We start from the raw sequence: 12,403 nt of genomic DNA, 5'->3' as shown, positions 1-12,403 counted from the left end.
TGTTTGACTGTTGTGCTGTATATTTCATTGACACATTGACACCACAGCAAAGTGTATTCCCATCGTCGTGTTAACATCAGCAGATAAATTAGCACATTATCTTTCAAACTATCATAATTTATGAAACCATGGACATAAAGTAGACATTAAATTATTCCCTCCGTTATCGTGCATTATAATGAGGCAACCATCGTTGACGTATCTCAACTAGCGCCTTGACAACTGGGCAAAACTTTACACCAGCCCCCAAGATTCGATTCACACACCATATTCAGTATAATTACTATTACGGCAGACAATTTGTGAACCATTTTCTATTTGTAATTTTGTGATTTTTTTTTTTGAACTTACTATTTGTGATTATAATTACTATTTGTGAACCATTTTCTATTTGTGATTTTGTGATTTTTTTGAACTTGCTATTTGTGATTATAATTAATATTTGTGAACCATTTTCTCAGGAAATTGAAATTTTTGACATTTAGAAGCTTGTCTTTTCTCAACCTTCCTTCATACGATTTGATTGAGTGATTGATAAGCTTGTCTTTACATAAGTGCGTGTGATGATTGCAGTAAATGTTTACCCATCCTTGGGATACATCTGCAGTTCAAATGTCCTCACTATTATTCATTATCTGAGTCACTGTTGTCTGCCGCTGTGGGAGGATTGTTTGGGTTTGGACAAGTTGTGGAGCAGATGCATCCCAATGATCACTGCTTCTTGAAGGTGCAGCTGTGTCAAGAAGCAGATGAACATTTGCTTGTGGTGAATTTACACGTGACTTGTTCCCCACAGGAAGTAGGCGTCGGATCTTGAGTCATCAGAACGGGTGTCATTCTCTGCTGATGAAATTTCCACTCATATCCTTCTGCCGGCAGTAGGTTCGGAACTGCAATGTGGGCAGAACAACATATCAGACATATTCCAGACTGGTACTGGAATCGGAATAGGTTTTGTGTGTGTATCCTGTATTGGTGGGAGTTTCTCTAAATCCCTTACTCTGTGGAACATTTCCACCCAGAGGGAGTTCAACCAGGAACCTTGATCTTGTCTCATGGTGAACGAGAAGACCAGTAGCAATATGTTTGGGAGTATTCTTTCTTCTGCCCGCAAAGGTGTAGACGATATCCTGTCCTAGATTCAGTATCTTCTGCTGAATATCAGTCTTCTGCCGATATATCGTCGTCTTCATGCTTGCAACCCGCCAATATCCACTCCAAAAGTGTGTACAAACTGTCTGGTATGCACACCTTTGCATCATGTCGAGTTAAGTTGCCGCCTTTCAGACCACAAGCATCTGACAGATCACACTTCAGCCTTGACGAAACGTGATGGAGTGACTGGAGACATTCCTCTTCCAGTCCAAGGAGGCCTTTATTTTGACAGTGCTCAGTTTTAATACCTCTGTGCAGTGTTTGAGTGCTTCGACTGAGTGATCTTCTGTCCAGGTAGGACAAATGAGCATCGGTTGGTTCCGGTTATGTTGGGCCCGAAATGATATTTTCTCTCCATCGTGATTCTGTAGTTGTTGTTTTTTCCACCACATCTGTTCTCGCTGGGTGTGTTTCCAGTCCGCACAAGGACAGTATTTGGCTGTACTTTTTCAATATAGAATCCATAGGAAGAATGTATCCTTGCTCAAAGTCAACATCAAGAACTTCGACTATTTTGTTCAATGCCGTTTCGTGTGGTGGCTCACTCCAAGCTTCAGATCCCATTATTTTGCCACCATGCTGGCCCCACCTTTTCTTCCTGTTACTTGCAGGCTTTATGGTAGTGAGATTCGTAAGCAATCAAATCTTTTTTCACCTATTCGACATCTTAGCCAATAATTAAATTATTTTGGTGACTCTTTTTAATTGCCATTTCAGCGTCCATGGTCTGCACTTGTATCGTCTTCTCACGACGACGTGATTGACAAAAGATGCATTTGTCCCATTCTACCTTTCTTACTTCTGCCCTGGTTGACATTTTGTCGCTACCGGTTGATGAAATGTATGGTTTAGGATTCTGTTCCGGTGCGTGCTGCGTTTCTTAGGCCAACAAATTGTGCCTGCTCATAAACGAAGCATAACATCCTTTGTGCCAGACAATCCCTTTGATGCGAGGTCTTCAATATGAGGTTCCAGAGAACTCGTATTTTGTGTATCTCCATGATGCATTCACTTAGCAAAAGCCTCGTTTACCCGGGAAATACCCTGCGCACCTCCTTTAGATCGGGGTTTTCCACTGTATGCTGACAGAAAATGCACATCTTCCAGTTTATGGATTGTGATGTTCGCCGACGTTTTGATTTCACCGAGGCAACTGGACCGAGGGATTCATCCATCATGTCACCAATTTACCTAGAAATGCAAAATGAAGCTATACTTTGAGTATTAATTTGAGCTTGATAGCAATACTTATAGCAATACTTTGTTATAAATTTACTACTTACTACAATCTGTTGATGTATAACATTGTTTCCTTGGCAACTAAGTCAGCCATGTTAATGTATAGGGGTTTTTTTATTGACAAAAAACACGATGACTCAGTAATGCTTTAAGATGCAGGTATAAAATTGCAACCATGTTCGAAGGTCAAGGTGACAGTGATGTCATTTGCATGATTTTCATCATACCTGCAAGGCTACCACCTGACACCTTCTTGTACGTTTGCCTGTCTGTCAATCGCTTACAGGTCGCAATTTTAAACCGATCTTTACAAAACTTAACAAAACGGTGGGGTTAGTCATAAGCAAGAAGTCTATTGATTTTGAAGGCAAAAGGTCAACAGCCTGGTTGAATTTCTAAAATCATCAATTCTCATCTGATTGACTTGAAATTTGAAGAGGATTTGGACATCAGGTCATTGAATTCAACCACCAATTATTTTTGAGGTCAACATAGGCCAAAGGTCAACAACTTCTATGGTGCGATTTCTAAAATCCTCCATATTCATCCGATTGACTTGAAATTTGAAGAGGATTTTGCATATCCGGTCATTGGATTCAACCACCAATTATTTTTTGGTCAAATTTGTTTCAGGGATTTCACAAGTATTTCAAGATTTCACGATATCTTTCTTGTTTGTTCCTTGCAAAATTGAAGGTTTTTCAAGTATATTTGTCAGTCAATTTTGTTATTCTCTCTGTCTGTTTGTTTGTCTGTTTATCGCCTACAGGTCACAATTCTAAACCGATCATCGTGAAACGTTACCAAGTTGTGGAAGAAAGTCGTCAAATTTCATCTGAAAAATCATCAATTTACATTCCATTAACTTGAAAGTTGAACAGGATTTTCATAGTCCATCACTGAATTGGGAAAGCAACTATTTTTGAGGTTAAAATGTCAACTCAAGATCAAACTTCTAAAACCATCAATTTCAATCTGAAAAATAATCAATTTTCATCCGATTGACTTGAGCTTTGATGAGGGTTTTCAATTTTAATCTTAATTTAAATGGACAATTTGATGTATCCATGGCAACCTTCGGAGTGGGGGGGGGGTGGACATTGCAAGTATCGTGCTCTGCACGACGTCTTTTTCTTGTTTGTTTGTTTGTTTGTCTGTCTCTGAGTAGGATATCTCAAAAAGTTATGGACGGATTCGGACGAAACTTGTCGGACAGGTTTGCTGTGTCACGATGACGAATCGCTTTGATTTTGGTGAGGATCAAAATCGCAATACGAGAATTATTTAATTTTTTTTAAAGTTATTCTTCACCATTGAGACGGGGCCAAAATGATATATAGCATGATATTTCAAAAGTTATGGACGAATTGTGACAAAACTAGGTGGATGAGTTGGTTAGGTGACGAGAACAAGCCAATTTGATTTTATTTCAGGTCCGGGTGCAGATGTGGCCTATCAGTGGGAAATTAAATGTAAACTGTTCAGCCTGGTGGAGGAATGCACTCTACCAAGTGCTGTTCTAGTTTTTTTTTTGTGATTTGCTAAAATTCCTTCTTGTTGGTGTCAGTAACTATGACTGCATTTTGTTTGGCCATAAAATGAGTTGTCTGGGCAACTAGAATATTTTGTTATTTTGGTCGTGGGGTACATGTTTTGAATCTTCCTAATGTATTTTGCAACACTTTTACCTTCACAACCTTGTGTTGCATTGATATAGTACTGCGCATCTAAGCATCATGATTTATGCTCTTTTGTTCAAATGGTTGGTGTATTTAGACTTTATCCGAAATTGAGATGAGACGACACACTCCCAATTTGTGTTGAATTGGGAAGTTTCATTGTATCCATTTAAATGAATTAAGATTCTGTTTCGTATATCACTTATTGTATAGCTTTGATGATAATTGAATTTTATTTCATCATGGTAAAACTTTATCAGCCTGAGCAGCAGTGGGAAATGTCGTAAGACAGAATATATTAAATAAAATCGGACCACAGCATAACAAAGGGAACAGCAGGAGAAAGGGGAACGACAACAACAGCAGGGCAGGGGGAGAAAGTAGTCAGAGACAGACAAACAAGGGATGCAGGTAGCGATGAGGGGTAAGGGAAACGCAAAGGGTGGACAATATGGACACATAAGCAAAATTGTGTTTGACCAGTTTGTGATTTTGTGAAGGTCTGAGGAGAGGGGCGAGGCTGCTGCCTGTCTGTCAGAAGGTTGAGGGATGTCAGGGCAGAGAGTGGAGTCATCAGCAAAGAGATAGAGAATTTTCCAGTCAGTGAGATTATTGATGAAGATTAGAATAATGTGGTGCTGAGAACACTGCCTTGGGGCACTCCAGCCTTGACAGGGAGAAGGAGATGAAAGGGTTTCGTTGAGAGCCACACGTCTATGAGAGTGGAGGAAGTCAGTAATCCAAGAGTGGAGTTGGCCTTGGATTCCATAGGCAGATAGTTTGGAGAGCAAGGCAGGATGCCAGACGATAAAACACTCGAGTTGTGTCCTGAGAGACAGTGCTGATCTCATGTCTGAAATTGAGGGCCCCACCATTGTTGGGAGAGTAATAGCAGCATGTCCAAGGTAGAGTGACCAGGCCTGAATCCAAATTGATGATCATAAGATGAAGCTATTGGAGAAAAGGAATGATTTTATGTCAGCTGTGATTATGGACTCCATGACCTTGCTGATGATTGGAAATACAGTCAGCTAATTGGGCTGCAGTTAAGGGGATCTGTTTTGCACCTTTTTTATACGCCCGATATATATCGGGGCGTATTATGTGATACCGGTCGTCCGTCCGTTCCTGTCCGCACTCTAACTCCCAAAGTTTTCAACTTTCACATTTCATATTTGGTACATAGGTACAGACTGTGGAGACGGTGTGTCGCGACATATGTTTGTCATCTAAAGTGGTTGCCATGGCAACCAGGATGCTGTTTTCCATGTAGTAGCACAATTCTGTATATACCTTGTTGTTCGGGCGTATATTGTGCTCACTTGTTATGTAATGCTGTGATTAAGGTAGTGGTCATCGGAATTGTGTGTGTAATTTCTGAGAAGAAAGGAAATGCATATTTTGGGGGACAACCCCCCCCCTCCCCCTCTCCCTTGTACCCTGTTATACACTTATTTTTCGAATGTCATGAACAAACTTTGGTACATCACAGACGATGAAGATTGTGGTGACATTTCATCGGATTTGTGTGTGTGGTTTCTGAGAAGAAAGCAAATACCTCTATGGGGGGCGAGGGTGGAACCCCCCCCCCCGTAAACTCCCTCTGTAGACCCCCTCAGACCCTGATGTTTTTTTTAGATTTTTTTTTTTTTAATTGCAATAACAAACTTTGGTACATCATGGGTGATGAAGGTTGTGGTAAAGTTTCATCGAAATCGTATGTGTAGTTTCAGAGAAGTTGCAAGTATTTGTGGACGGACAGACAGACAGACAGACAGACAGACAGACGGACTGACAGACGATGCTCCATTACATAAGCTCCCCAGAATTACATTCCAGGTGAGCTAAAAAAGCAAAGTAGAATTGTAATTTCTTCAGGCTGTGTTGTAGCACACGAAGCACACCACCCAGCAGCGATACAACTGGTCCTCACTTAACGTTGTTGTTGCGTTGTCGAAAAATGTGACTTTAAGCGAAACAACATTGAGCGAATCGCATTTCCCTTAATAATTAATGTAGTAACTGGAGTTGGTCGTAGATCATGAACTGGTCACCCTAAAAAGGCGGAGTTGTTACATGTTTTTCAAAGCATCCACTTTCCTTTTTAACTACAGACCAGAAAAACCACAGATATCTAGATATCTTAGTATAAGAAGAAAGGTAATTTTGTCTTGTTTAATGTGGAAAAAAACAGAAATAAAAAATATGCAATAGTTTTTGTGTAACAGGCAAATAAGTGATACAAGTCAGGGGTGGAGTAAACAGGTGGAGGCGGCGGATGTGGTGAGTCAAATTTGGAATAAACTGAATTTATTTCAATCAATAAGCTTTAATCTAATCTATTTTGTTATTTTTTAGGTGAGTAACACTTGGGACTTGCTGTTGCATGATGCAAAATTGATTATTCAAGTCGTTATTATTCAGTAAACCCTGACCAATATGTACAAACTTCTAAAAGAGATCTAGTAAATATCTTTACATAGTTATGTATCTAGTAGATTCTCAGGATTAATTTGGCACTTGAATTGTCCAAAATGGCCAAAGGATAACTGATCCACATCCAATTTACTCAGAAAGGGTGAATTCGAGATAAATGCGAAAATGTGTTTTCCTTGTAATGAATTATCCATTAAAGTCCATAATTAAAAATACCATATTCGCCGTTAATTAGTGGTTTTTGATAATTTTTTTGCACACAAGTGCATGTAGCTTGGTGATGTCTATCAACACAGAGAAAACTGAAAAATTGAATATTTTGACCCTGTAACGCAAATGATGACCATTAGTGTGCCTGAACTACGACCAGTTAGTCTTTTGAACATTTCTCGGCGAAAAGAAAAAGACATAACTTAAAAGTTGAGAAATTCTCAACATGCATAGTGCATTCTGAAATGAAATAACATTTAAAAATAAAGTAGATGTATAAATTATAAATATATTTAAATAACACAACACTCAATAGTGATGGGTGTGGAAGTTCTTTGTAGAGGTGGGGTAGTGAGGTGGATGGTAAAGTGAGCAATTACTGTCTTTTTGCAATGTAGTGGGGGGGGGGGCAAGTGGACACCTGTAGGATTTTCATGATGAGAAGTAAATGATCGTTTTTACAGCCATTTTTCCCTGCTGTGCAGGGGTTGGGCTTTTTCTTGAGGCAATGTTTTATGGCCGAATGCCCTTCCTGACGCCAACCCTGGTCGCCTCTTACGACACACAGGGATATGGTACACCTATTCTAACCGGGGCATACACCTGGACCAGTACACTGGCACTCATTTCGCCGACCTCGGAAGGATGACAGGCTGAGTCAACCCCCTTGTGTTAATTCAGCAGCCAACGGGGCTTAAACTCAGGACACTGGGATCCCAAGCCGCTGCCCTAACCACTGCGCCAACACCAGGCTACTTCATGATGAGAAGGTGCCACCTATTTTAATTCATTATCTAGGTACCAAAGTACATGAAAATGCATGTTGCCATTTATGGAAGTGTGGCAGACGGCAGCCATCTCGGATTTCAAAATGGCCGATGTTTTTCCACTATTTTTCGCTTGGTCCGTTTCAATGAAAGTATTTTACCTCAATTTTCAAAGCAAAATGATAGGTTTTCATTGTTGTTCACACTTCAAAATCAATGTAAGTAATATTTTGTTCAAATTACATACGATATCACCCATCCTGAAATTCAAAATGGCCGCCAAAAAGTTACAAATTGCATTAAAATTTAAGGGCCATGGTCCGATCAACAGCTTCATCCTAACATTGACCCCCAGATTTAACCGGACGTGGTATAAATTTTGATCTGAGAAGAAAGCTCCTATTCTTCTCATTGACCCTGTGAAATTGTCGAGCTGCAAGATGTTTAGTTTGGATTTTGTATGCCAAAACTTGCTAACTATTGGTCAACCAATTAGTTGAACCACAGTATTCTATGGGGCTTGCAAATGCACATTTTTAGCTCTCTTGTCAAAACGATTGAAATACCAGCATGAAACTTCACAGGTGCGGTAGAGGGTCAAAGCCATTCAATCAATGTGAAGACTGCATGTGATGAAATCGGACCATCCCCCTTTAAATATTGTGGTAACAAGTGTTATCTAAAAATGATACCTAACGGTATTTTTCTCAAACTTTTTTTGCACAGTTAGACACTCACCTAAGCAACTGGTACTCAGATACACACCTTAGCTTGTATATAAAACGAAAAAAAAGCCTTCATCAGTTCGGACTTTAAACAAAGGGTAGGTTTTTGTAGATTTGCCATCACAAAATAAACACACATCACTGTTGTATGGTTTTAACTTTGATCTTGTGAAAGCACTAGCACTGGTGGTTGGATTGGAAGGATCCAAAGGAGTGTGGGAACTTCCTGATTTGGGATTTGCTGTATGAAACACGTGTTGCTCAAAACGTTCCTTGGCTCTTTTGCATTTGTCATGGTGACGTGTTCTGATCACAACTTCTATGCCAAGATGCGGCAACTGCTTTAAGGCTGTCTGCTGTTGAATCGTGAAACTGTCGATCTATTTCTGGATATTCACCATGACCATACCCTGCGCGTTCTCTGGTGATGTCGATAACATTTTGGTGGGAACTTGGTCTCTTAACAAGTTCTTCATCAGTCTTTTGCTGACAGATAATGCAGAGACAAAAATTTGTTTCCTGCCTTGATGTCTTTGCACTAGGTAGTCCAAAAGCATCCATTTCCCATTCGCAACACAGTAACTGTTGGGTTTACTCCAAGGTGGGTCGGCTCACAAGAAAATTAAGAAAAAGAACAAAACTGCATTAATTAGATTCTTTTTACAGCCTTTCTTTTTGAACTTTTTGTAAAACCTTTTTGACAATCTAAGCACAATTAAATACAAGTACTGCAACTTACCTTACGAACAATAAGTCGTGGTCACTTTGCATAACATTATTTACAGCATAAACTTCTGTCAAATACCATGTGCATGTTGTACACTTTGCACCGGGTGGTTCAAAGCATTCACACAGTAATCTGAAGGTTTGCTCCAAGGTGGGTCAGTTCACTAGAAAAAAACATAAATCCATAATATGTGTACTGGGGTAGTGTTTATGTGTCCATGTGTGGTTATGTGGGTCAGTGATTGAAAGTATTTCTACATGTTAGCATACTGTGTTTTAATAGAGATATTTTAATTTAAAAGTTATCCAGAGTATCCCATATGGCTTTCCGTAATTACCAATTCGTTAGCATTGTTGACACCTTGTTGGCGTTGTTGCCGTGTTTTATAAAAATACAATTTGTTTAGAATACTATTGAGGGAAGATATGTACAGACATTTAATGTTTATATATTTTAGTCTATTGTTATAACTTTGCCAATGGTTATAATGGATGATATAGGCCTATGGGTGATAAGCTTTCCACATTAATTTAGTAGCTTCTTATAAAAGCCTTTCTTTAAACTTTTTGCTGATATATTTTCAAAGCTTTCTGGACATGTAAGCACAATTAAAATCAAGTACTGTAACTTAAACTTACCTTAGTAACAATATATGCTTTGATCACTTTGCATGACAATACAGCAGAAACTTCTGTCCAATGCCATGTGCTTATGGATGTAGTAGAGGTAGCAGGTAACTTAGATGCTGTCCTCTATAGATAATTATTTGTTACGGATACTCAAAAGGGCCAATTTATTACCTTCGCATGCTGCGAAAGGTTATGTTTTGGTCGGCGTGTATTTATTTATTTATTTATTTATTTATTTGTAATCTTGTGATTTGTATAACTCAAAAAGTATTAAACCGAATTGCATGAAATTTGGTGGGATGATTGGTTATTAGCCAGGAAGCATTCGATTAGATTTTGGGATCGTTCGGGTCAAAGGTCAAGGTTAAGGTCACGAAAAGGTCAAAATCGTCTTTTTACGATAACACGGTCAATTTTTATTCAATTTGCATGCAACTAACGCCAAAATGTTCAGAATTCAACGCCTCATCTTGTGATATGCAATATGACACAATGACGCTCATACTCTTATTACCGGTTAGGGGTCAGAGGTCAGGGGGGTCACGACCTTGAAAAATATGCGGTTTTTGTCATAACGCGGTCAATTCTTGTCCGCTTTACATGAACCCAGCACCAAAATGTTCAGAATTTAATGCCCAATCTTGTGACACAATGACGTCATAACACATGTCACCGGTTGGGGTAAAATGTCGGGGGGGGGGGTCACGCCCTTGAAAAATATGCGATTTTCGGCATAACTCAGTCAATTCTTATTCGATTTGCATGAAACCAGCATCAAACGAGATTACCTTCTCTTGTTGAAACGTTGTATTCACCGAGCTTGCGAGTGAAGACTCACCAAAACGACGTGAGTTGATTATTGCTTAGTCCGTAGCCCCCGAAAGTCGGGGGGGGGGGTCATGACATTATAGATATGTGGTTTGTGTCATAAGACCATTCATATGAAACCAGTTCCCCACACTCATACCAAGAACAAAAAAAGTAGTGGCGGCGAAGGTATGCGCTCTATGAGTGCCCGTTCTAGTTTAATATATTATTGTCTGTTAGAAGTAGCATTCCAAAGTTTCTTAGAAATAAGAAAAAATACTCTATTTCAATGGATTTAGAAGAATATTTAAATAAATAAACAGCTCATTTCAAATGGTGGCCATTTTGAAATTCAAAATGACATTATTTTATATATGCATACAATAAATCATAATGTCTCTCCTATTCATGTTCACTCATATTATGGGATAAAATTTTGATATTATTTTTAAAATATGAGCAATAATTGTATTCATTGAAGAAAGAAGCATAATCATGGCAGCCATTTTGGAATTCAAAATGGCCACCATTTGACAGCTCCAAAATTGGCAACATCAATTTTCCTGTTCCTAGACATATGTAGAACATATCTAAATAGGTGGCAACTTCTCATCATGAAAGTCCTACGGGCCCATTGTCGAGGAACACTTGCCTCCCCCCCCCCCACTAATGTTGTCGTTGGCTCCTCTGTGTGCTTCTCAAAGGCTGCTGCTGGCATATGAATGTTTGAACACATATAGGGTATTGGCATTGCTTATAGGAACACCTGGTTTTAAGTCCCCATCTGACAGTGTGTGTGTGTTTGTGGATGCAGTACTCCCTTTTGGCACTGCTTCACAATGCTTTTTTTGTTTTGTTGTTTCTGGGAATCTAAGCTTGGGCTACCAAAACTGACAACAGATCTGATGACATTTGTGTGGAGGCAACCACGTCTGGCCAATTGGGAATCTTGATTGGCTATGAAACACGTGACGTAAATCCACCCCCCCCCAACTGCCCCAAACCACCCAGCCCCAACCCCTGATGATTTTGTGAGAAGCCAAATGAAAAACGGAAAACATTTTAATGCTCAAATATTTTTTTTTGTAGTCTTCCTCCATGATCTCTGACAGTCAGTCTTATTGAAAGTGAACAACTTTGGGATGATTGCACAACCAACTGACTAACTGAGCTATAGTCACTTAGACTTCAATTGGTTGGTCTTTACCTTTCTTTTTCTCTTACCTCATTTTCACTCACTCAAGTCAAGGGCCTGTTAATCATAGTTCCAAGTGATGCAGAATATTTATGAAGCTTCCTTTATTTTTGTGACTTCCCCCTCCCCCCCCCCCCTTGCTTAGCAGAAATTATATATTACTTGTGTTTTATTCATAGCATGAAGACGTTTCATTTAGGATTTTCCCAAAGCAACTCATTTGCTTTTCAGTGTCACCATGCTTGTTTTATTTTGGCATGAGGATACAGCATAAGATGCTAGTTATATGCATTATGTTGGCTCGACACAAAACTGGAATAAGAAGTATATGAGGAATGTTAATTGCCCTCCATCGGACATTTTATTTTTTCCCACTGCTTAATTATGGCTACTTGTCTTCTCTTTCTCTCTCCCTCTAAACCCCTTTAAACATGAAAATCATCATTAGCTCGGTTGAACTTTGAAGAGACAACGCCTGGACCAGCCAAGAAGCATGACCTTGCACGAGCAGATATCGAGAATTGGCGAGCGACACGAGATGATCCAAATGGAGAGCGTTGGCGGCAGAACCAAATGGAGAGCCCTGGTTTGTGTTGTTTACATTGGCTTTGTTCCATCTCCAACTCTTGTTTTGTTAGTTTCTAACACCTCTGAGGGAGTTTTGTTTGAGGAACTTCAAATGTTTCATTTAGCTTGTCACCTGGAACTGGAATTTGCATTTTCTCTGGCATTGATTGTGCCTCTTTTTGGCAACTATATTTGTTCCCTGTTGTATTTGTTTGGCCCTTTTATCTTGTTCCATGGGTGGTTCTGCAATAGATGGTCCTCGAACAG

General features: G+C 39.4%; 1 protein-coding gene across 1 annotated transcript in view; it reads left to right on the top strand.

The window, feature by feature from the left end:
* GIGYF2 (GRB10 interacting GYF protein 2) overlaps positions 1-12,403 on the top strand; it is a 412,728-nt gene that overhangs the window by 194,637 nt on the left and 205,688 nt on the right. Inside the window, exons 9-10 of the mRNA XM_085898803.1 lie at positions 12,018-12,155; positions 12,389-12,403. The exon at positions 12,389-12,403 is cut by the window's right edge and continues 200 nt beyond it. Of these exons, the coding sequence (XP_085754929.1) occupies positions 12,018-12,155; positions 12,389-12,403 (153 nt within the window). The remainder of the gene's footprint in view (positions 1-12,017; positions 12,156-12,388) is intronic.

Source organism: Eptatretus burgeri, chromosome 10, assembly GCF_056783735.1.
Source record: "Eptatretus burgeri isolate ZD-2024b chromosome 10, Ebu_testis_v1, whole genome shotgun sequence".
Classification (NCBI taxonomy): Eukaryota; Metazoa; Chordata; class Myxini; order Myxiniformes; family Myxinidae; genus Eptatretus; species Eptatretus burgeri.
This window is presented reverse-complemented; position numbering and strand designations above follow the sequence as displayed.